Source organism: Cylas formicarius, unplaced genomic scaffold (assembly GCF_029955315.1).
Source record: "Cylas formicarius isolate icCylForm1 unplaced genomic scaffold, icCylForm1.1 PGA_scaffold_1__22_contigs__length_36826433, whole genome shotgun sequence".
NCBI lineage: Eukaryota > Metazoa > Arthropoda > Insecta > Coleoptera > Brentidae > Cylas > Cylas formicarius.
This window is the reverse complement of record NW_026844264.1, coordinates 8,150,116-8,176,827: the sequence shown is the minus strand read 5'-3', so window position 1 is coordinate 8,176,827 and position 26,712 is coordinate 8,150,116. Positions and strand designations below refer to the sequence as shown.

General features: G+C 32.6%; 1 protein-coding gene across 3 annotated transcripts in view; it reads right to left on the bottom strand.

Moving 5' to 3' along the window:
• LOC132696478 (uncharacterized) overlaps positions 1-26,712 on the bottom strand; it is a 60,106-nt gene that overhangs the window by 12,551 nt on the left and 20,843 nt on the right. For 2 of the 3 annotated variants that reach the window (XR_009618036.1, XR_009618037.1), the window contains exons 2-5: positions 20,108-20,367; positions 19,982-20,050; positions 553-731; positions 338-485 (exon numbers count right to left, since the gene is read on the bottom strand). Coding sequence is in view for 1 of the 3 variants with exons in the window: in XM_060661316.1 (XP_060517299.1) it covers positions 424-485; positions 553-731; positions 19,982-20,050; positions 20,108-20,133 (336 nt within the window). In the remaining 2 variants the exon portion in view is untranslated. Of the gene's footprint in view, positions 1-292; positions 486-552; positions 732-19,981; positions 20,051-20,107; positions 20,368-26,712 lie in introns of those variants that run through there. The other variant, XM_060661316.1, reaches the window with a different exon arrangement.

Genomic DNA, 26,712 nt, shown 5'->3' with positions numbered 1-26,712 from the left:
ATTTAGTTAGATAGAAGTATGAGTTCACAGAGCCCGAAGGAGAATAAGGTAGAGGTGGGTATATGTTGCACACTATGCATTATCAGGTAATAGTAATCAATTATCAATTAGCAGGAATCAGGAAACTTTTCTTTCAAATATTTAACATCGAGATATTTATTTATATATCTGTATTTTCTGAAGCATTATTGAATATTGTATTTACCATAGAAATTAGCCAAACACCCTGTATATATTTACCAAAATTACTCTCTGTTCTCTAAAAAAAGTACTTTCTTCATTCCGTCTTTCTTAAAATCCTTGCCGCAGGCTATTTATTTCATGATTATTGATGCACCTTGTATATTCGTGCTGGTTGACTCTCCGCGACGGAAAAAACTAGGCGAGTCGCTCCACAACGGCCGACGAGTTAGTCTTGCGAGATTATTCGCGATTTGGCAACGCGCGAAGAGTTCGTCGACCGGCAGTGATCATGTCCTCGATGGCTACGAAGAAGAAGCGCGAAGAAATGAGTCCATCATCGTCGAGTTTTGCGAGGTTTGTTTCTATTACGCGTTCGCTGGGTCGTTGACCGTGTACAATCGGAAATCTCTTTGTAATTGATGAACTTTTGATGCAGAAGATATGCCGGATCGGAAGAAGATTTTCGGCTGGATTTGAACCTTTCCTGCTGCCGGGTTCTCGGTGAACGACACGGCAGGAATAGGGACTCGAATTTCGAATTGAGGACCCTACAAGAGATAGTACACATTTTATCCAAAGGGGGATCAGAGGCTGCTCAAGAAATATGTAATAAATAATTATAATAATAATAATAATAATAGTAATAATAAATTATTGTGGGTTAGACGAGCTTTGTTTTAATTTCCTAGTAAAACTTTACTCAATTGAAGATTTTTACAGCAAGAAACCTCGGTAATTGCTTTATTGTTGAATTGTAAGGACAGATCATCTTATTTTAACGTTACTTAATTTTATCAACCTAAAACCTTGGGGTTAAACCTCAAACAGAAAAAAAGAACACCAATAAATATTTTATTATCTAAATTACTTTGAATTTTGTCAATATGCAGCTTCGATATCTGACAAGATTGCGCCCAGTTAATCATTAAGTTATGAAGGGCCGACTTCAGAGTCGGTATATTGTTTCATAATTAGTGTGACGCAGAACGGCCATTTTGTTTAAGAGCTGTCGTGGTTTGTGAACCAAACAAACCGATTTGCCATTCAGATTATACGATATTTGTATGATTTTTAATTATTGGAGATTATTTAACTGAGTTCGTGGTTATTTATCACTAGTGTCATATTCAGTTATTGTTTTGTGAATATTAAAATTGGAAATTATTTATATTTTATCCAAGGTTGACCAGAGACTACTCAAGAATTATTTTTTTAAATTTTATTTTATAAATTCAATAAAAAAAACAATAATTAAAATCTAAACTTTCTAAATAAAAATATATAACATTTAAAATCTAATAAGTTGACTAAATAGTCTAAGGAGTTGAAAAGGAAAATTTGAAAACAATATACGATAGAATAGCTTGGAAGAATATCAAAGCAACGCGAAAATTATATGAAATAAAAAATCGGGATGATCTGCTCTCATTTTCTTAATGGGAACCTTCTACTAACTGGACAGAACCCTTCAGTCTCTCACATATTCGGTTAAGCAAGAAAATTATTTTATCGTTTTCCTTCTAAGCTTGTTTTGCTCATCTTTTTATTTCTCTTATTTAGTATTTGTTCTTAATGTCAGATTTTCACATGTTTGTCCTTTTTTTTAAAGTTGGTTAATTTGAAAAGGTTAAAATGGGAAGTGAGAATGGGAAGCTAATTCAATAAATAGACTCAATAAAAAGCTTGGGAACCAATATCCAATAGCCAATGTAACTCGAAGAAAGAGATCTTGTCGAGAACTGAAAAGGCAAGAAAAACATTCATGAGTATGAGGGTATGAGGGTAATGCTTGTGCTCAGAATGGCAATGGTGAGACGCTAGATCTTTTCTGTCTTGTTTGATGGATGCGAGAGCTGGACACTGGATGCTCAAACTGAAAAAAAGATTTCGACATGCAGAAGGATATTGCGGATTTCATGGGTACAAAAAATGAACAATGAAGTTCTAAATCTCATAGTACCTCAATAGGGAATGAGGCTGATAATATTGAGCATTGCCTTTCTAGTTTTTCTTTATTTGTTTTTCCTTTGTAAAATTATGGATAGCTTTTTAGTAAAATTATAATGAATCTACCTTTAGATGACATTCTTTTTTCTAATTTTGAGCAGTTTTTTAAAAATTATTATACAGTTATACAAATTTTAAATCACTTTCGAAGATTTTCAAACATTAGCACAAGCTTTTTTGGGTTTTCAGTTAGATTAAGAATACAGTGTCATACTTAAGAATTGCACGCCCTTGTAAAATTTTTGTTTATGGTTCGATTTTCATATATTTTCTCAAGGATACATCTCCCAAAAATGCACTAAAACTTTGCTGTGCTTATTGTTTCAACATAAATTCACAGCGGACTGAGACTATTTAATAAAAGAGGAGTGCTATTAGGAATTTTTTAAAGAATAAAGTGGCAACAGTCAGGACTACAGAATACCTAACTATACTATTTTTATGAAGCGCGAATACAGGGTGCTTGAAATATCGCGGACGCCTCTCTTAAGCACTATTCCTTTGGAATATTTGTCTACGAATCAGCCTTGATAATTGATTGATGTTCTCGGATAGATTTTACTGGAAGACGCTAACGATTTTCTTAAAATTAGCTATATTTATTGCGCATAAATCAAACAGACTTTTCAACGCTGCTTTTTTTTTAAATAAAAAGGATTTTCAATTCTGATTTAATAATGAAAATAACAGAAATGTCAAAATTGATTGACGTCGGCATACTGTTTCCTTTTTATATTTTTGTATTTTTATTTATAACTACGGTAAAGAAAATAAAATTCTTGTGTTTGACTTAGAGCAGGTTGGCATATCACTTCGAGACAAAAGGTAACAGAAAGATAAAGATAAAAATAGCTTTATTTCCATAAAACTTGAGTTATAAGTGTTGGATATTGGCAGTATAATACGAATCTAAAAATATAAAATAATATTAGTATAATTAATTAATTAATAATAATAAGTAATAATGTTATATGAATAACAAATATATAAACAATAACAAACAACGATTACATATTAAAAGGTATCATAAGAAAGAAAATCCTTAATATTGTGATAGGCGAGGCTCAGCAATTTGTCTTTAAGAGTGCATTTGAATTTTGTTTCACTGGATATCTCCTTCAGTTCGATAGGCAATTTATTTTTACAGTTATAACAAAGGGACTATTTGATTTAAGGGACAGTCGATGTGTAGGTATTTTTATGTTAAGATTCGGTCTTAAATTATACTGAATATTTGAGTTTCTTGGCATCATATAAAGATTAGAATTACGTTTTACATAAGTGGCACAATTTAATATGTACATACTAGGAAGTGTCAATAAAAAGTGCTGTGGAAATAGGTCTCGACATAAAAAATTCCACGGCTTAAAGAATATAGTCCGTAAAATGCGTTTCTGCATCCTAAAGACTTGCTCTGGGGAAAGAAACCTTATGGCGGAGCCTCCATATGATAAAGCAGTAAACAGAAAGTTTTTTGAGAAGGTGGTCCACCTGTTCGAACCAGGAGAGTCTCGATTCTACTTAAACTCCGAGGAATTTTACACTTTTCTGTAGGATTGAGCTTTCATTGAAGCGTACTAATAAACTCTTATTTAAATCCCGTGTTGAAAAGTCCATCATCTGTTTTACTTTCAATATCAATTTGTTAATTTTTGCATAATGTTTCATTTGCTCAACAGTTGTCTTGATTGCAATGCTAATTTGCTCAAACGATGCCACAGAAAGGGTAGAAACTGCATCATCCGCAAAAAGGGAAAAGTACGTATGGGGGAAAAATGCAAACACATCAAACACTATAAACAAATAACTTCCGTGAGGTACAGCGCAATTCACACACCTGGAATCAGAGACGTATTCAAATCCTAAGGTATCTCACAATTTAACCAATTGGGTACGACCTTAAAGAAAAGACCTTAACCCAGTTAACGCGATATGGTCTGTTCATAGATATAAGAAAGTGATCAATTGCTTTGAATGGGAATATCCAAGGGTGGTCATTAACATACAATGCAACAAGATTATTACCTAAAGTTTCGGAATTTAAATTCAGGTAAAATTGTGTCCGTAATAAAAAATAATATATAATAAATAATAATCTTGTTGCATTGTATGTTAATGACCACCCTTGGATAATCTCATTCAAAGCAATTGGTCACTTTCTTATTTCTATGAGCAGACCATACCTCTAATACCATATAAACAAAGCTTGTCCACTAAAATATCAACATCGACCAAGTCAAATGCTCTTTGTAGATGGAACAAAAGACATGCTGCCTGTTACCTTTCTTCTAAATTGCCAAGAATATGCTGATATAACGAGAGAATGGCATCCTGCGTTGATCGCTTTTTTCGAAAACCAAATAGCATGCCGGAAAAAAGGTCTCGACTTTCCAAAAACTTTGATAGGTGTAAATGCAGTGCTTTTTCGAAGATTTTTGAAAAAACGGAAAGGAGTGCTATAGCTCTATAATTTGAAATAATTGCTGCACCCTTTTTTTATAGAGTGGTGTGATTACCGCATTTTTTTAAATGCTGGGAAAGGATTCATGCAAAAAGGAATATTAATGAGATATGTCATCAGATCTACAACAAAAGTAGTTAGCAACAATCAAATGCGCATTGAAAAATGTATAGAGAAAAATGGTGGGCTTATCCAATCGAAGTAAAAAATTTCGTTTCTTCAAATTTTTCATTTGCAATAGGCTACTTATTTTTGTTATACTATCCTGAACATGCAGTATCATGTTCAAACGATCACGGAAACTATTTTTTCCTTAATTTCATTGAAGAGATATGTTAAATTTCCAAATAAGAAATTTTATCGGTTTGAATCAAAGAATTTTTTGAACAGTTCGAGTTAAAATGTCTCGGACACTTCTCATAATTTTATCATTCATTTCTTATTTTAAGGTAATTACGAGTAGTTACCATCCGGAAACCACCTCCGAAATACAATGTTACTAAAAAATAAATTTTCCTTAAAAAATATTTGAAGTTTTGAAATTTGTATAATTAAAATTTTGTATTTTTAAACTTTAGTCTAAATTTAGACTTTAGTCGATGCTATATCAACAAAAAAAAACAGTTTCAGTGCCTTTTTGGTAAAATCTATCCAACAAAAATAATTATTGAGCCATAAACAAGGAGTCTACAGGAATTGTGCTTAAATGAAGAGCCCGTGATATTGGGAGCACCCTATATTTGAATATAAGAATTCTTTAAGAAATCCCTAACAGCACTTCTCGATATTATAACTTAAGTAAACAATGGAATATACGTTTGAAATTATTTTTGTGAATGTGATCGAAAACAAAATTATTGCCTGTTTTCGGAGACCAATCCTTCTAGTCACATTTGCTGGAAATTTTATTGAGATCCACTAAGTACGACACTCCATCAAAGGTTAGTTTAAGGTGGTTGGTATTAGCAGTATCTACTGACAAATAAAAAATCTGAACGTATTGAACAACCGCAAAAGAGGGGAAACCCTGAAAAAGCCGCAAGTAGAAGATCTCGCTCAGTACAGATTTTTTAAAATGATTCTTGTTTATTCTTAGATAATCGCCTGAAAGCGTTGTAAATTGTACGTTGAACTCTGCCTTACGGAGAAGATCCTCTATCTGTTTACCCAATTATAACGGGGACCAAAATTACTGAAACGCACATTCAGTCGTCTAAAACAGATTTGAGGAGATCTTTGCCTTTTATTAATTTAATTAATTAATTTAATATTAGACTTTATTCAGAGCGCTAAGTTCCTTTAAAACATATATTTCCCACTCTGGCAAAGAAATTTGAAGAAAACGGTAATTTATTAAATGCTAAAAAGGTATGCCGGCATCATAATATTTTAAATGAACAAAATAAAGCAAACGTATTCGGATGCTATGAAGCACATCCAGTTTCCAGACAGGTATTTCTCGCGGATCAATTCAATCAGTTTTGAAAGAATATAAAAATAAAAACTAAATGCAGAACAATGTCAAAAGAGGATGCAGTTTTGTTTGGATTTTTTAAATTGACATATTGAGGATAAAAGTTTTTTGAAAAAGGATTGTAATAGATAAAATACGCGGTATTCGTCTTTAAATAATCCTAGAGAAATACACGAAATAATAAAATAATAACCGGGGGGTATCAATCAATTAATATACGGCGTGTTGTCAAAGATGGGCCTATTAATTTCACTCGAGAACAATATATAGAAGATTTACCTCTAAATATATCAGCGCTGATTATATGGCAGCAAGACGGTGCCCCTCTTCATAATGTTGGGCAAGTTAAAAATAGATGTAGATATAGAATAGGAATAAACACTTTTTTCTACTACCGTCTGTAAAATTCCAAATTACTCACCGATCTAGCGTGCGGGAAGCGTCACTTAGAAAAAGTATAGTATGCAACACATTCGGTAAATTTTTTAAGTCACTCGTTTGTTAAACACTCGCTCCGCTCGTGTCAAATAAACTCGTGAGTCAAATGCCGTTTACCGCACTTGTTGCATAATATACTATTATGGCAGACTTCGATTTTTTCGTTGTTGACCTGAAAGTTATGTTTTTGATTGGCTTTGTGAAAATTAATATTATCGACTTTTTCGGATTTCCAGTTAGATAGTTTTTGAGAGAAGTTTGAGAGAAGTTGTTTCTTTAATCGATCTTTGAATCTGAAAGTATTACTGGGAGGGACCCAAAGTCTGACAAAAATACAGAAAATATGAATGTTGATGACGTTTCATCCTAAAGAACTCCTTCCAAGAGAGGAAACTAGCATATATAGTCGTTCTTGCCTTTAATTTTAAAAATTTGAAACGTCATAAGTTTCTTCCAGTTATTAATAAAGCAAAAACCATCGCTTAATGTATAAAATTCGGCTGACGTACAAAACCGTAACGCCACTAAAAATCGATCCCTACCGTTTTCCCGTTGTCCTTGATAACGCGAGGCATTCGAATTTACTTCGTACCGTTCTGATTTTACTACGCACACCTTACGGTTTACCTTTCGCCCTCAATTCGCATCATTTTTACACCTACTGAGTCGGTCGAGCTACGACACGCTCCCGCCCGTCTGGCCATGTCGCGTCCGTATTCTTGAACGCGCGCGCGCGTCTTTGCTCGACCGTTGAAAGTATATCGTAACACATTATCGTAGGAGGTTGTTGACCGACGCGTTTCATGGGAGGCCGTGAATGTTGCAATATTACTCTTGACACTCGGCGACTACTTTTGGCGGTCAGTGCCACCAGAAAACGAAGAACGGACGTCCCGAGGTTGATCGATGTATTTTCGCTCGCCAAGAAGAAGAAGAAGAGGTCTAAAATATCGCGGAGGTGAACGACTCCCGGTCCGATATGCGAGAGGCCATTAAAAGCGAAAAAATAAAAACGCTCCGTCGTCCTTTCGAAAGTGTTTCTTTCTAGAGGTTTGCGTAGTGGACTTCAGCGCAAGTGAAGCCATTTTAATAAATCGCTTACTGGATGTTTCTGGATCTATCGATTCGCTAATAATAATAATAATATTTACTATTAAATTTTCTTAATCAAAATTGTGGAATAGTAAAAAAGGTCCTTGTTTTAAAACAAATGCGAAAAACTAAATGCTTGTTTAAAATAATGGGTAGTTTGGGTCAAATACCAATCAATATGGCGGAAAAATAACGTTTATATTTTTTATCTTAAAAACGAAAATATATTTTAAATCTAAGGAGAAAGTAAGAGTATTTCTAAACCGAAAAACAAAACAAGAACGGTTGTGGAAATAATTGAAAAATATCTATGTGAAAAAAGTAAATGTCATAATTTATTTGCAAACGAGATATTGGCGAGTAGTTTCCTAAATTTGTAGCATGTTCAGCAGGCGTTCTAGTTATTACCAACCTCGCATTAAAAGATAATTTTTCTATTGTGCCAAAGAATGCCACTATATACTATTCGCTTTAGAGATAATGTCAACATATAATGGAAGTCAACGCTTGCTTCATACGATGCATCTACTAGATTGCGGTTATATTTAAAGTTCATGAGAAAAAATATCTTATTTCTACTCCCTTCTATAAAGTACCTAATTATACACCGATGTAGCGTGCGGGAAGCGTCACTTTTCCACGTAAGTTCGGACATTTCCGGGTTTGGGTGCAATCGGATGTTTTCGGAGATTTTGCCGGCTTGAATTTTGACGTTTGTCAATTCTGACGCTCATGTCAATGAATGTATTAGTGTTGCAAAAATGTACCCAAAAACTAACGGCGGTAGAAAAAATATGGTATGCAACACGTTTGGCAAACTCTTTATTTCACTAGTTTATTAAGCACTCGCTCCGCTCGTGCCAAATAAACTCGTGACTCAAATGCCGTTTACCGCACTTGTTGCATAATCTACTATTTTTGAATATTGTTAATTCTAGCAGACGTTTCGCACAAGGCCTTTATTTATATTTATTACTCGATTTCAGCACCATTTATGTACGCCTGTTTTAAAAATTATTTGTACACGAATTACACTTTTTCTAGGTATTGACTTCAATAAGAAAAATAATGGTATTATTATTATTATTATCATTATTATTATTATTATGAAAACATACTTTTCACTTTTATTTCTTATTTTTTTAAATTAGTAGATGAAATTGAACGAGACTACCCCTGCCCAAATATAATGAAAAAATTGCTGTTGACAAAAGTTTCCGAATAGAACATAAAATAAAAAATACATATTTTTTCCTTAAATGTTGTTTAGAAAAATGATGGAGGTAGTCTAATTCAATCCCCTCCACCTAATGCGAAATAGGTAATATTTTCATTTTGAAGGTAAAAAATAAAAACATAATTTTTCCGCCATATTGGTAGCGCGATATATCCCTGAAAATCAACTGTTGACGCAATGTTCCTATAATAAACCACCTTTTTTTAAACAATGAATCACCTTTTTCAGTTTTTCGCATTTTTTTGAAACGCCCTGTATAAATAAAAATAACAACATCTCACTTTATAGAAATAAATACATTACACCAACAAATTGCATAAAACACCAAACGCTTTAATTATTGAAAAATTCATCAACACTATAACTAAACTCGGAAATTTAATTAAATGTTGCATTTAAGATCATATGTCGGAGTTTAATAGTTAATATATTTAATTTCTCTCCAAGAAAGCTCGGATTTTGTTGACAGATTGCAAGTCGCGTGTATGGAATGTCAAAATAGTTTCCATTTTTATATTATATGTATAATAGTGGAACAAATATACGGGCAGAAAGGGTAATTATTTTTTGTGTTTTGGAATAGTTTTGAGTAACAAAAGCGGAACTGGACTTGCTTGAATTACCCCAGCATATAATACTTTAGGAGATAATCGATCGAACAAGCAATACTTAAGGGTATTGTCTGAAACACGTCGCGAATATTCTTAATTCGCGACTGACGCCTTAGATTGTGATTTACAAAGTCGCCAAGAAACTGTGTACTAGAACTATTCTCAATTAATTAATTAATCATAGCATATATCCGAAGTGCTAATGATGATTTTGGCATCATTCGTGCAGAGAATAGTGGGTTCCAGAAATAAGTATATCCATTAATGTTATTGAAAAAACAAAATTGTGGATAGGCAAATTAATTGTTAATTGTTTTCACTTAGGTGGGAGGTTACAGAAATAATATTTTATTAAGTGTTTTTCAGTTGTATTTTTTAATACAGAATTTAAGCATTATTACTTAATTTCCACTTTAGATCTTCTTCCTTGAAACTTATTTTCGATGTTTGCTTTCTCATCGACCATCGAAGTCTCCACGCTTAGTTCGACAATCCGATTTCACAAAAGTTCACCAAATTTTTATCTAGCTGTATTGTCTTTTCAATCGCAATGCATCCACGGAGTGAACTCACAAACGTTAAATCGGACCTATTTTACTCTCGCAACGTGGTTTGTACGAAATATAACCCCAAACTGGTTTCAGCTGATATGTATATTGCTCAAACATTGCTTTAAAGCGGAATAAAACATATGGATATAAAAAAAGAATTGAACTACTGCTATGGGTTCCTACATTTATTAAGGTTAGGTTACTATAAGGAGATATAGATGAATATGTGTTTATTAGTAATAATATACACTATATACGTTTTAAAATATAAAATCAGATGACAATAAAATATGAACAAGGTTTTCTAAAAAATTTAAAATTGTATTCTAAGAAAACGGAAAACCAATAAAACGCGAGGGCACTTATTTATTTATTTATCGTATGGCTCTACAAGTGCTATATAATAGGTTACAAACAAAATTCTTATGAAAGGTAGGTATAAATGACAATTAATACAAGTAATGTAAAACACAGTAATACACATTAAATATGACACAGATAGTACATATAACAGGTGCATGCGAGCAACCTAGCGGTATGGGAAAATCAAATCTACAGGTCCAAATCCAGTTCAGATAACCATGCAATGGCAGCGGGGCTTGCATCAGTAAAGTCTTTCCATTGTCCAGTAAATCTTCTCAGTGGGCAGTCTTGGACTATATGTGTTAATGTTTGTTCTTCAGCTCCACAGTCACATGCTGGATTGTCGGCAATTCCCCATTTGTGCATCGCTGATCTCGTTTTTGCATGTCCAGTTCTAACTCTATTTAATAGGGACCATGTTTTACGAGGTAGTTGCATCCCTGGGAGCTGTTTATTAGGATCTTCTATGTTGTGTTGATTGACATTGCTGTTATTCCATACGGATGTCCATGATTCAGAAGCGTCGTAGGTTTTTCCTGGAGCAAGTGCTTCCAAGTTCCATATTGAGGCCCTTGATTTCAGTCGATTCACACAGGGTTCATCGATTACCTTGTGAATAGGCCACGTTCTTGGCTGGTCTGGGTGATTTATCTTTTGCCATTCTTGGAATGTAGCCTGTTGTCTTTGGATTCCCGGGGGAGTGATATTTGATAGTACGTGGAGCCATGGTAAAGGAGTCGACTTCAGTGTCCCTGTTACTACTCTTATGGCTTCATTAAGTTGGGTGTCAATCTTATTTACATGAGAGCTTCTGCCCCATACAGGAGCGCAATACTCCGCTACAGAGTACACAAGTGATTGTGTTGCAGTGCGTAAGGTAGCTGCATTTGCTCCCCATGTGGTGCCTGCCAATTTATGTATGATGTTGTTTCGGGTTTTAAGTTTCTGGCATGTCAATTCAAGGTGCTTTTTAAAGGTGAGAGATCTATCGGACTACGCCTAGATATTTGGGGTGTTTGTTGTGTTTGACTGGTTCTCCACAAAACGTGACATTTAGTTCTCCGTGCGCCATCCTGTTATTTAAGTGGAAGGCACATGTCTCGGTTTTATTTGGGTTCGGGCGCAGTCTCCATTTTTGGAAGTATTGGTTTAAGGTTTCTAAGTCTATATATATATATATATATATATATATATATATATATATATATATATATATATATATATATATATAATATATATATATATACGGCTATAGCCACTCAAAATAAACACTTTGAAGAAGGAAAAACAACCATAACAGCGAGAGCACTTATGACAAGATTAAAAGACGGTGCAATATAAGATCACTTATGTCATTGCTGAGGTAGTCCTCACACAAATAATATGTTATTTTTAACACCATCTATAATATAAAATGCCCCTCCTCCCGCTGTCTTCTCCAAGTCAGCAACATTGTATAAGCCGTACGGTAATAGTACCCTCCGGGTTCGCATAAGTCTGTGGATAATAAAAATGCACTTACCAATTTATTTTCATATTCAATACTTGTTTAAATTTTTCATTATAAACTTTAATAAATTAAAATGCTAACTTTTCTAAATTCTCTTCAATACGCGGTATTTCTCATCTGCATATGAATATGCTTATTAATCCAACTAACCTTCTTTTTAAATACTCTACTTACCCTAGCAAATAGAGGAACTTTTTTGAAACACGCCGTATAAAATTCATAAATTTTATATTATACTTCAAAAACATATCACTAAACCTGTGGAAGAACTTATGAATGAAATGAAAAATTAAACGAAGAAAAAAAACTCATAAAAAGAATTTTATATCTGTCATCATAAGTTTAGGGACTAAAACAGCTTTCGAAAGACATATTTGAAATTTGTTTTATCTATAAAAATAATTTATGGTTTCCTTTTGCGAGGCTTTTGAAAATAATTTTAATTTTGTAAACTTATACATCAACTTCCTTATAGGTTGAGGACGTGTTTATCAACGTAGTTATCCATTAACAAGAGAACTGTTGTAGGAAGAATGCATTATTTTACTATTATTCTTCGCGTTTGTCGTCTGCTCTACTATCGAAGTCTCCACGAGAAAGTAGCTTAATTCATAATGTTTTCGCTAATTTTGCTTAGTTTTGATTAGATTATGTAAAATGACTATTTCATTGGCAAAAAATTAAGAAAAGTGTTCAGCTAAAAATAGAAATAAAGTAAATCATTTTCGGTACGATTTAATTAGAAACTTTATTGAATTAGGTGGAAGGTTACCTGCAATCTTTAATTAAGCGTTTTTTTTGTTTATTTCAGAGAAATGTGAAAAATTATTTCTATTTCAGATATTTTCGAGGTTTGCTTTCTGATCGACTATCGAAGTCTCCAGATTTAGGTCGACAATGCGATCTCGCTCATAAAAGTTAAACAAATTTTTATGTTTTTGTATTGTACTTTCAAACGGGTTGAAATTTTGAATTAAAATCTGAAATTATTTATAAAATAATAATGCTCTGTTTAGAAGGTAGTTTTATATTATTTTTATTTACATTAATTATTTACGTATTCGTTGAAACTTCGAGCAAAACTTTTGAACTAGCAGTAGGATCAGAATATTAGTACTATTTATATTTCTGTTCTTCATCCTTTTTTCTCTGAATATATTCGTTAATACTTATCTCAATTGCGAAGCATATTTTATGTAGGTATTTAACAATTAACAATTTGAAAATTTGCCTTGATTTTGGACAATTAACCGCGAAATGTGTGATGTCAAACGTGAACTGTGGAAGATTTTGAGAAAATATTTCCCAAAATAAGGAGTGCTTTTCGCGAATGCTGACGTTCTCAAATACAATTTACCTCAAGCTTCCGATTACAGTTTTTATTTTTCAAGCGGCCACTAAAATATCCGATCTATATAAAATTAAGATAATAAATTAAATTTAATTTATATATTTGTTTCTTCTTGAATTTATTTGAAGGGGATTTTTATAATAAGTTTTATTTTCTATTTTTGTAGTATTTCGCCAATGGAAAAAAAGCAAGATTTATACTTTCGCCTCGCATCTCTTTTTTGGCTTTTTGGGTTGCAATGTGCAAATATGTTTATACACAAGATAAAATGCTGTGTGTGTAAATAAAAAAAATATATAAATAAAGCGAATGAAACACTAAAAAATTTTCTTCATCTTTAAAATTTGCTATTGTTCGGAATTAAAGAAGGTAAACTTACCAATCCCTCCGTTTGAAACTTTTGGTGCGGTTTTACAAGTAAAAGTGAATTTGGTAATAAAACGAGTAACAAAAATCGACAGCAATGGCGACGCGGACTTCGAAATATTGCTGTTAAATTAAAATTCCGATGCTGGATGGACGCCATATCGTGTTAGGTAAGGTCTCAAAAGTCAGTGAACTGATCTTCCTCACTCGCGTTTTAAGCGATTATAAACTCTAAATCGGCTATGGTTAAATGTCGTTTTCAATTTAGATGGTTCGGTCGAAGGGTGAGGGAAGGGGGGCGCAACAACTAACAACATTGTATTGGTGGACCGGTCTAAGAAAGTTTTTTATTTTCAAATAGAAATATCTAGCCAGGTTCAATGTATCGGAGACCTTGATTGTTAGACTGTCTTCGTTTTTTTTCCTCTCGCCCATGTTCAAGGACTCGACTCTTTTCGTTCTTTGTTAATGTGGTCGTGGATGATATCCGAAGAATGTGTTGCGTTAAATAATCGAGCTTTTCCGTTAAGGGATGCTTTCGTCCGGCACACGAAAAATGCTACTGCAAAATGCGAGGGATATTCTGTAATAAACGAACCCAATTTCTTTGGATTTGGTCTGAATGTTTCGCACTCTGTTTCGATTTACTAACGGTTCAAATTTTCTAAAAAAAAAATTAAATACGAACTTTTATTTATATAGTATTCTAAGCCCCATTTCATTTATGCCTGTCCTTAAAGTCCTGAACTTTGCCCTTTGTAATGTGTTTTATTTAGTTTTATTATACATTCTGTCCGAAATAAGGTTCCCTATCACCTTGCTTCAGAAGCTACTAATTTCTTAGATGTTTCCAATATTCCGGTCATCTGAAGTTAACACCAACTTTATTATTTTAAATGAAACTCGCTGTAAATTATTACATTTTTGCATTTCCCTTGAAATTCTAGATATATATCATATATACCTATACCATTTTGTATCAAGAATGTTGTTTGCAGACCCTAAAATAATTAAGAATTTTTTCTAAAGGTTAGCCTTAATTAATTAGTTTTGTATGCATTTCTTGTTATATATTGCGTGGGTATCTGGATGTAAATTAATACAGGAAGAGCAAAAAGGCCTCAGTTATTGTTGAATCGAACTTAATTTGAAACAGAAACTGCATTCAACAGCAACCGACGCAGGAGCAATAAATAGTAAAAATCAAACTACAAAATTCGTAAAAAGTCAATTTTTTAATAATTAAAAGTTAAGAATTCTACATGAAACTATGCAAGTTTTCTGTTTAATCTATCATGTGCAGTTTCTGGGTTATAAAGGTAGGGAACCTTACTTCGAATACCCTAACATGACCATTATTAAGCAAATTAAACGATATTAGTAAGATTCACTTACTTTTATATGTTAATGATCCTAGACTACAGCCACTTTTTGTTACTTTTGTTATTGTTTCAATATACATTCGGGTTGATTGTGAAAATATTTTTGCTTTAAGTCGCCTTTGCATTGGTTTTGATAGTAACGAAATAAACAAACTCAGATATACCATGACCATTATTAAGCAAATTAAACGTTATTAGTAAGATTCACTTACTTTTATATGTTAATGATCCTAGACTACAGCCACTTTTTGTTACTTTTGTTATTGTTTCAATATACATTCGGGTTGATTGTGAAAATATTTTTGCTTTAAGTCGCCTTTGCATTGGTTTTGATAGTAACGAAATAAACAAACTCAGATATACTTTTTAAACTGTTTTATTCAAGATATCAAATCACAACAAAATACTTTCACCCGAACCTTACTATTCTAGTAGGGATTATCGCAATTAAGTATAATGTATATATTTTCTGGTACTTGCAAAATTATTTTTTAACACTTTTCTATTTCTGGCATTGTAGTTATGTTAATAGTGCGGTGTGGTAGCGCAAAAACAACTCTTATTCCTTTTTAGTGTTCTTTGCAACTTATTTATGAGAAAAGGGAGCACTTCTTCAACATGGCTATTGTATAGCAGATTTCTCGCTCTAATATTTAATTGATGAGAAGACCGTCTAGCGGCTTGCATAACAGGCGTAATTTTATTAATTGTACTGTGTGCTGTCCAATTTAATTTACGCGATATGATCAGTCCGACGTTTTTGTATTTAGTGATTTCTCTCAGATGTATGCTATTCAGCTTAATGTTCCGTTTAAAGATTGCCTTTTAAATTTGGTTATTTTCATTTACACAGTTTTTTCTACATACATATTTATACACAGTATCAAATGCATTTTTCAAGTCAATAGACATAGCAATATCATAGTTGTTTTTGTCTATTTGTCCTGAAATCTAACCCAAAGATCAGTAGATCTCATTATACTGATTCTCATCAATGAAATTACTCAATCTAATTTTTATAACTCTCTCATGAATCTTCGAAAAGATATTGAGCAGAAAGGTTGGATGGTAATTGTCCAAGTTTTCTGGAGCTTTGAGATTTGCAGTTATATATCATTTCATCATCCCCTAAGAGTTTCTCTGCTGTTATGTATTGCACTATATCACCATATGAAAAACCATAAAAGTTTCTAGATATATATATATATATATATATATATATATATCTAGAAACTTTTATATATATATATATATATATATATATATATATATATATATATATATATATATATATATATATATATATATATATATATATATATATATATATATATATATATATATATACATATATATATACATACATATACATATATATCAAGTTATTTATACCTTTGAATCCCAGTCATTAAGGTGTGTGGCATTTTTTATAATACGCCTTTTAAGACTGTCAGTTCTTGCACTTTCATAGCCTTAAGAATAAGAATAAAGAATAAGAATACGTAGGCAACTTAATGGATACAACAGCTTTGGGTTTGTTTTAGTTATCTTTTTGTCTTTCAGGAAATACAAGGCTAAAAAATAATTAATTATGCGAGAAAATGAAGTATTTTGTAAAGTTTATTACCAATTTTAGATATTCGACACAGAGGCTAGTTTTTCGAAATGGGACTAAAAGTGCTTCATTCGAACTGAAGTTGATTTCAAGAATATTAATTCTAAAGGCGGGAATATGAACGTCGTTGTAGTAAGAATAAGTTTTTTTTTGCAAAAGAACGTTATATCTGTTTTCTTCAGTTAGAAAGAATTAAATTATTAAGTGATTCCGACATAGTTCAATGTTATCTGCCTGGATCATATATCGTATATTTTAAATGAAAGAAACTTTAAAAATTGTTATTGTATTGCATATAAACGTTGTATTGTGGAATTCAAATCTTGCCACCAAAATGCTACGATGTTTAGAAAAAGGTCATTTTCATCACAGAAGTGCTTCAGGATCGCTATGACAGTCGAGTTGAAAATGAAAGTTTATAAAATAAAATAAACAAAATTTTTCAAAAGCGGTGCTTTCAAATAAAGGTAATAGACATTTGTGAAGATTTTTCATTTATCAAAATATAGGTATTCAATACCGAAAGTCATGCTACGTACAATGAAAAATATCGACATAAGCAAATATTTCAAATTTACACGGTTCTTGAAGAAAAAGCCCCTATTGTAAAAATAAAAGGCGATAGAAAATAATTAATAGATATTTAAATCAAAGGTCAAAGTTAGCAAAGAAATAAAAGCTGCTTTGTCATTGAATATATTGAATATATCATTAGGTATCTTCGAAGCAACATTTACAAAATTGGCAAGTAAACAATGAACGCGAAAATATTGTAATGTTTTCGGTTGTTCTCTTTAATCTTTTTTAATAGTTATTTTTGAAAATTGCACCTTACAAAGCAAATACCCCGACAACAATTGTGATGAAGGTGCCAAACAACCAAAAACTGTAAACATGATACCGGCGGTCGTTGCCTCAAGCCGACTTTCGTAAAATATACTACTTTTAAATAGCCCAATATAAGTAAATCTCCGTTAATTTGAATCACGCAGTTCGGTCGGTCAGTTAATACCACAACAATAGTACTTTCACCCTGATTTACGATCCTTCTTAACTGTAGGTACCAGACGTAGTGTTCTATTGTGTTCAGTTATTATATAGACCAAACCAGCCCTGACCATTTCAGCCACTGAACGGTAAAATTTATAAACCTTCAAGGAATTAACAGAGATTTTTGACAGACTTTCGTTGCGAGAAATGCAATTTCTGAGAAATATTTTCGCGCTAACCACATTTTTGGGCTTCCAAATGTTTGGACGCCGAATGAGACCAAGTCAGAAATTCTCACATTTTATTTTATCGAATTTTTTTAAAAAGCTAACAACAGTTCATCAGGTAGAATGTCTAAAAAGAGCATGCACTTACTGGAATGAGTATAACGTATAAAATTATTTACACAACATGTGTGTTTGAATTTGGTAATTTTTGGTAGATGTGACAGGTTTTTATTTTTTCAATAAATTTTTGTCAACCAAAAAATGTTCAATTTTGCTTAAATTTATATAAAAAACATCAAGATATCTTAAAAACCACATCTACTGGGGGACTATGAATTTCGTTTGATAGGCATTCTAGCAATTCTTTTTTACTTACTTAGGAAATTTCAAGATGCCGAATAGGAAAAATAATTAAGAATATGCTAAAATTGAAATGCGTGTTTATCATTTATCATAAAAAAACGCCTAAGGGCAGTGATGCAAAAAAAAGCTGGCAGAGGAGCAACATAAAGCAGACAAGTCGACTCAAAATGTAAATGACAAACAGCAACAGTAAATAAATATCTTTTTAATTTCTTATAATTTCTTCTCCCTGAGATTTTCGTAATATGTTGCTAAGAATGGGCATTCTGTCCAAGACCCAATATTAAAATTTTGAATTTGTTTTTACTTTCGGTCAACTGTAGAATCTTTTGTTTGTTTCATTCAATTTTTTCAGATTTTTAAAAATATATCGTCTTTTTAGTTTTTTATGTAAATTCCTATGATGATGACGTCAATTACTACTATAGCCATTAATTAATTTTTAAATTTCTTTTTTTAGCTTAGTATGTTGTTGTAGATATGATGTTATCATATACTGTGTCCGCGAAGTCCGTGGAACACGATCTAATAAGTAACAATATATATTGGCAAACAAAGTTAAATGTGCTAATTCTTCTTGACAACTCAGATGTGATGTGATAAAGATGTGAAATGAGGATAATGTCAAAAGCTTTGCTAAAATCAAGTCTTAAAAATGTCATCTGATTGAATCTGGCGTACTGTAAATATTGAAAAATACTCTTATTTGATTGTCCATTATTTTCTTTAGGGAGTGTAGACAGAATACTAATGAAACGCAAATGAACAAACTCTGTGGGTTTTTAAATTTTAGCCAGGGGTATAACTTGTGCTTGTTTCCACAGTACAGGAAAATATGAGGACATAATACATTCATTAATTATCTGGACAATATGCTGTACAATTGTGGGGCAACCAAGTTGTACTAAAGTGATATAAATACCGTCGCTTCCAGTTAAGTTAAGCAAGAACTAAACTGTTGATTAATTCCATCAATAAAGCTATTTTCATTGAAAAGTTTGGAAAGTTAAATAATCTCACAATTCCTAGATGTTCGTTATCTGGGCATTTTTTTGTATTCATTTGTCGGTACAAAAGTGTATTGCTTAGATCGTTCTCGTTCATCGAATCCTGTACTTATTTGTTGCTCCTTGAATATTTACCCAGGTGGTAAAGTAATGATTATGTTCCGACTAACCTAAAATTCTTTGTGCGGGATCTAATGGGTTGGAGGGATTGCAAAGCGCTGCTTGACCAAGAGTTTCGCACGCTAATTTGCAGAATACCAGAATAACCAAAACTACCTTAAAGTAGAAAAATATTTGACTCGCGAAGGGAAAGAAAAAGTCTCTCAGAAATAAAGGAGATAAAGTACAAATGGATTTTTGTTACACTGTCAGGGCATGTTTATACGACTAAAATTTCATCAATATTTAAATTATATGCCAAAACCAAAGCAATTCCTAAATTAAATAACAAGAAGCCAGAAAGCATTAATAAAGACGTTAAATTTAAGAATGAGCAAAAACATATAATTAGAGAGATGGGGACGGACCAAGCATGGTGACTTCTCCTCTATTATGCCTTATTAATAGAAATTCTCTCTGCTCTTTCGCTACAAACTAACGGTTTTATTCAACACAATGATTACATCTATACTGTAGTATGCGAAAGTAAAGCCTATTTTTTTAAAAGTTTTTGCATCTTACAATTATTATTGTTATTAGTATTAATATTTTTGTATATTTATAAATAAATATAAATATAAATTGTATACTTACTTCACTAAGTCTGCACAGAGCGATAGTGGTAGCTGACAGCAACTACTCTCCTGACTTCTGCAACCTTTCCTGAAATAAAAAACAACAATCAAACGCTAGAAGAGGAGTGGAGAAATAAACAACTACACGAAAGATACGCAGGGGCTTTGCATGGCGGTGAGGTTGACGAGAGGTTGTCCACTCTATATGTTACCGAGAGGAATCTGAGACCTGAAACAGAGGAATTTATTATATATATTATTATTATATATTATATTAAGTATATCCAGGAAAAGGACTTAGCCTGTGACCAGTGAAGCATGTGCGGCACAGCAATCTATTCAGCATCTGTCGCCTGGGTGCCCAATCCTCACGCTAAGGGACTACATGGAGCGGCACAACAGAGTCTGCAAAAAATATAATCTGATTAATACAATAACACCCTTTTATAAATGCTTACCTAAAACTATAACGAGGAACGAAAATATAAAAATTTTCAACAGAGAGAAGAAATACCCGAATATTTTTGACATCATCAAAATAGCGAGAAATGATAAATCAGATAAGTACCAGGAATCGGTCCTGGAAATGAAAGACATATACGAGTTAAACTCTGTTAAATTTATATTGCGAATGGCCTAATTGACAAGTAGCTCCCCAAATTTCTAAAGGAAGCTGAACTGCCGGTCTCGAAAACAATTACAGGTCTTGCCCAGAGAGCTACAATTCTAGCAGCACAATTAGAAGAGTTTTGGCTCGTGAATAAAACATAGATTAAGCATAGTCCCGTTTTACTCGAAATACACCGACGCAAGTGATGATTTATTATTTTTATTATTAGTATTATTATCATTATTCTTGGGCGGCACGCCAGTATTTGATGTAGTTCTCGTGCTCCGCTAGTATGTATTCCGGCCATGCATCCAATGATCAAAACCACAAGTTTTACTGTGTGCCCAGCATAAATTTGTCTAAAGTCTTCTAGTAGCTCTTGAAATTTTTGTCTCTTTTTCTGCTCCTTGTTTACTATGTTTTGATCACCAGGAGCCGAAAATTCAATCACGAATAATTGCTTCGCTCGATGATGCAACAAAACTAAATCGGGTTTATTAGCGGTTATTTTATGCAATGTTGGGAACGCCTGCAATAAAAATACAGCTTTCGAAAGGCTGCGTTATGTATTCCATAATGAGAACACGGCGATAGTATATGTATTATCGTCTCGGGTCGTTGTTTGCATGCTCTGCAATTATTATTATTATTATTATTATTATTATTATTATATTGTCTGGATGTTCACGCAGAGTTTTGTGGTGTGGAGATACCAGTGCTTAATCTTATTTTAATCAATGTTTATCGCTCTGGCTCTAGAGGCAATTTTTCTATATTTGTAGAAAAACTTGAACTCTTGCTCGCTGAAAGCTTAATATTTTGACCTTACCATCACTATTTATTTACTATACAGTCACTCTCATACATGAGCTAAAGAACGATATGCCTAAGCACTGTGATCGCCACAATCACTACACCAGGGGATCTGAATTAATTGTCCAGGGTCATTCTAGGCTGCGCACATCCGAGTTAAATAAATTGTACATTAATTACTACAATGTTCTATAAACCGTTGTCAAGGATCTGCCATTCACTAAATTTTGTAATATAATAAAACAATTTCTATTGGAGAACGCATTCTATACTGCAGATGAGTACATCCGTGTTGTGTCACGAGTGTCTCCATAATACTAATTGGGAATTTATTTATTTATTTATTTACTTATTATTTTTTTTTTACCTAATTTTTGTTTCAATGTTTGGTGTTTGTCTATCTAATAATTATGTTGCTCTCTATGAATGTTATTAGAATGTGTTTGATATTGTGACTTGCCATTTGTTGTTCTTGTAATGTATTTAATGGCCAATAAAGTCTAAAGTCTAAAGTATTATTATTATTATTATTATTATTATTATTATTATTATTATTGTAAGTATTGTAAGTAACAAACCTCCCTATTATAATATTTGCAAAATCGAATCCAAATATAACTCCTGCCACATACCAAAAACATAATCATTGAGTCACGTTGGACGTGTTTTTCTAACTCGATTACTGAGCCGTTAGCTTAATTAACGAACGCGCATTTATTCCTGTGGTATCAGAAGCGGAAATTAAGTAGTTTACCGACAAGTAAAATTGTTTTCGACCGTTCTGCGGCAGTATCGAAAACAAAATTTGGTAACGTGCTAGATAGCGAAAGGTGCGATGAACTCGTCGAGCTGTAACACATTCGATGATGTCGCTCCTTGATTTTATCCGATTAGGTGGTTTCTGAGACACCAGATTAACTGCACCGCAATGAGAGTTGTGTAATTTTTGTTTGGTTTCCTTTTGCTCTAATTTAATTAAAAAAAAATTAACAGGAATTCTGAAAAAATCATCTAATGGAAATGCTAAAATTCCAACACCGCCAAAAATTCACAAGGGCGCAGAATTTCATTACGAATCTCGGCAGATCTTCAACTTTATTTAGGAAAAAATTAAACGCGACTTTGCCGACGAATTTCACTTATTCCTCATCCCAGCTCTGCTCGGACCACACGCAGACCCTTATACTACTAAACATTTTTCTCACGACATTAAACGAGCCTGATAGAAAATTTATTCACTTTTACGATTCTCTTTCATTATCTCGCGCGGTGTTAAATAAAAAATTAAAACTATAAAAGTTTTGTGTACTGTCGGTTGATTCAAATATTTTGCTCTAAAGACGTCGGAAATACGTGTCGGGCACCTTCACTGTCGCGAACTGATACGATCATGATCAAATTATGATAAGAGAAGCTTCTAATTATAAGGTCAATTGACTCTAGGTGTAATCACGTTTATTTAAGCAGCGAACAACCTGCGAATCCACTCATAACGCGCCAATAAACATGTTTTTCTTGGTGTAGCTGGCTTGAGTTTTCAACAGAGATGACGCAATTGCTTGTTAATAATTTTGAAGAAATTGCCGGTTTGGATTGAGATAAAAATTTCGAAAAACCAGTCTTATTTTTTAAACCTTTTTCACATTTTTTAAACGCAAAGCCCTGACCCTTAGTTAAGGAAACTATATTGTGTTTAGGTTCTATTTATCTATTTATCTGTTTTTTTCATTTCGGTGGTCAACATAGTATACAAACATTAGCATTTACAGAGTATACATAAATATTGTATAACTATTACTAGCTAATAATTAGAAGAAGGTTTACATAAAAATTTAGTAAATTGATTAACCAAATAAAAACAAGAGAAAAGAAGAATAATAGAAAAGTATCATATAGTATAATAACAGCTAGTTTTCTAGTAGAATTAAGATTTAGACCAAATATAGGGATTGTAGTTTTGTTGCATTTAAGCGAATGATGAGTTTTCTGTGTAGTTGGTAACATGAAATAGATCTTTTGTAACTCAGTTTTATTAATTGAGGGCGTCTATGACCTGCTTCCTACTAAAAGTAATTTAAGTTCGGATAGAATTTGAATACAATATTTTTTTAAAGTGCTTTCTATTCTGATTATGTATTTACCAAACCAAACCAAACCATATCGAACACGCGTATTTCAAGTTTTACCTGACAACTGTTTTATATAAAATAATCGCACATTTAGAAGTGTTGATATTACTAGAACCAGCATTACAAATCCTAAGTATGTTATTCTTGATTCTAGTAAAGGATATTATACAGTATACAGTAAAATTATTACGTTTCAAGTTCAAAAATTGAAAGAAACAGAAGCAAGTCAATGGAATATTATTTCCAACATGCAGTGAAAATGTGTACCAGATCTCAACATTTTCATGGAAATTTTGTATTTCTAGTTCAAGCACAGTATATTATTTATGTTATTTATTTTTATTTTTTATTTATTTATTTATATTATTATACAAAGCTATTTTTGCTGGTTCACATCAATGGTTATTTTTTTATTCAAGTCTGATAGCCAGTTTCTTTTACTTTGCCCAAAAAAATAAAAGTACGGAAAAAAACAATTTAACGTAACATACAATATTTCAGCACTTTTTTATTCCTTTATTTGTTTGCTTACAAACACCAGAGGTATAATTGGCAACTTCGGCAGCACACTACCTCATACTCAAACACACGGGATTATGTACAACATAGAACAGAAATAAAAGTAGGTTACTTGCTAATAACATATCAATTACATGTGTGCCCTGTAAAATTTTGCGCAGTTGTGATATAGTTACATTAAAAAAATCAACTGTATTCTGATTGTTATCAGCTATTCTATACATTACATTGGTGGTTTCTGGTTCTGTAACTGGGGACATTACAATTTATTTGTGACAGTAAATTTATACCATCAATTATGGTATATTGGCATGGGGAGAAGCACATAACTGTCATCTAGACTATCTAAAAGTAACACACGCACTTTACTGTGGTGTTATACTTGAAATTAGTTTGTATATAATAACTGCATGTGGTTTTGTCTAATATAATACCTGCTAATTTATGTAACATTAAAAAAGGAAAACGATTTGTGTGTTTTAACTTCGGAACTATGGCCAAGTTAAACTCTTATCAGTGAACTAATCACACTTTTCAAGTTATTTTATAGTTTTCGATATTATTAGTTGGGGTGCCTTACTTTTCTTATTTTTTGTTATATTTTTGGTATAGTATAATTTTTCCTGTATTCTTCTTTTTTATTTTTTAGGATATTGTTTCAATGTTTTCAAAATTTTTATTGTAGTCTGGTTATTGTTGATTGTTATTTAGACTAGTATTTATACTTCTGTGACGACAGAACTCTGGACAATTACGCATATACAGGTATTGCTATACCTAGGTAAATATATTAGTAAAGTGGATAATTTATAAGGTTTTCTATGTAGTAATTCTATTGTATAGATAAATTACACAGGTCTACAGTGATTTTGATATTTGAAAGCTGTTTGCGTATTTGTTTATATTTGAGGATCTTTTTTCCAAAAAATGCCATATTTTTGCTCTATCATGTCATTTTTTTTAAACGCTCTATAGCTTAAAAATGTTATTTTATTAATATACATACCTATGACATGAGTTTGTTCCATTTTAGGCATGCTTTTTAAATGAATTTGATGATGATGATGATGAATGAATGAAATGTTTCAGCTTTGGTGCTCCTATGGTATGGCGAGAACCTAGGAATCTCAATGAAGATTTTCATTTTTGTTCGTTTAATATTCACAACGATCAATGTCGAGGTAAACGCTTGGGTTTCATTTAAAGAAGTAATTGATAAGTTTCCTGGAATCTCTAAGGACGAAAATATTAATACGTGTTTCAAAGTGTATTTCCTGTTTGCACACTTGAACTGTTTTCCTGAAAATCTCTGAGCAGTTAGCGAATAACAGGGAGAGAGGTTTCACCAGGACATTAAGGAAATAGAACAGCGATACCAAGACAGATGGAGCATAACGATGATGGCGAACTACTGCTGGATGTTAAAACGCGATATGCCCTTAAAAACACATAGTCGAATGTCCGGACAACGCAGCTTTGTGGCAAAAAGACGAAGATTTCACTCAAAAAGGTCTGAGTAAATTTTTGTTTTTCACTTTTTTTTACTAGGATTCCACTTTTTCCTGAATAAAAAATTAATTATTTTAGAAATATCGTTTTTTTTCTTTAATATTTGAAATCTTTTTTGAAATCAGCTTACAAAAATTATATAAAATCAGTTTTTAAAATAAAAACATCCGTCAAAACGTTTGTAGTTTTGCCAAACTGCTTTAGTTATGCTAAGTTCTTAAAATGCTTCTGACATATGACATAGACACAGCTTAACACAGTCTACATTTTTAAAGCCCCTATAGTGTCGTAATACAATCTACATGTGTTGTAAAACATAATTGTGACTCAAAAATTGCTCCAAGATCTCGTATTTAGCTTACGCGTGTTAAAACGGAATCTTCTGTTTAATACTTAAAGATGTGAGAAAAGATGAAGTTCCTCCAAATAGTATCCAAATACTAACGAAATATATCTTAGTTTCCACATAAATTAAGTAGCCGAAATAGTTAACAGAGTGTACTTTTGGAATTTTAAAAAGAAAAATATTACATTAATATCTGCCACCTGAAAATACGAAGATATGAAAAAAAAGAATTTAGCACTAACCCGCCACTTGATTGGTCGAGAGTTTAACTTAGCGAAAGTTGTTTTCAACTCCTTCTATGTTTTTTTTATTGCTTCTGCGCCGTTTTAAATTAGAGGACGTCCTTTCGATCGTTGGCGATATTAACTTACAGGTGCATGTAAGATAATTGGTGTCAGATTGCACCTTGAGACTGCATCGCAGTCATCGGTCAATCAAATAATGTTTTAATTTCGTCCCGCAAGCAATAATCGTCCATATAAAAACGCTTATGCAACTTATACCCCATAAATCACCTTCCCGACGGTGACAATTCCGCCCACAAAACGGATTTTTTCGGGTACACGTAAGAGAATAACTTCCTCAAACCCACGAAGCGTCAAGCGCCTATGTAACTTTTCGGAGGTCTTCGACCTCCCGGGTTCCCGTTAGTTCTGCTTCGCTTCGGTACCATCGATGGCGCTGCCTTGGCACCGCCACGGTCAAGTTTACCATCCGATGATGGTTAGTTTCTAAAAGACATCAGAGATCGCAAGAGCAGAGCTGTACATTTGCACGGGATGCGGCATTTGTCAGCTGGTCGAAATCAAACTTACGCGAGACGA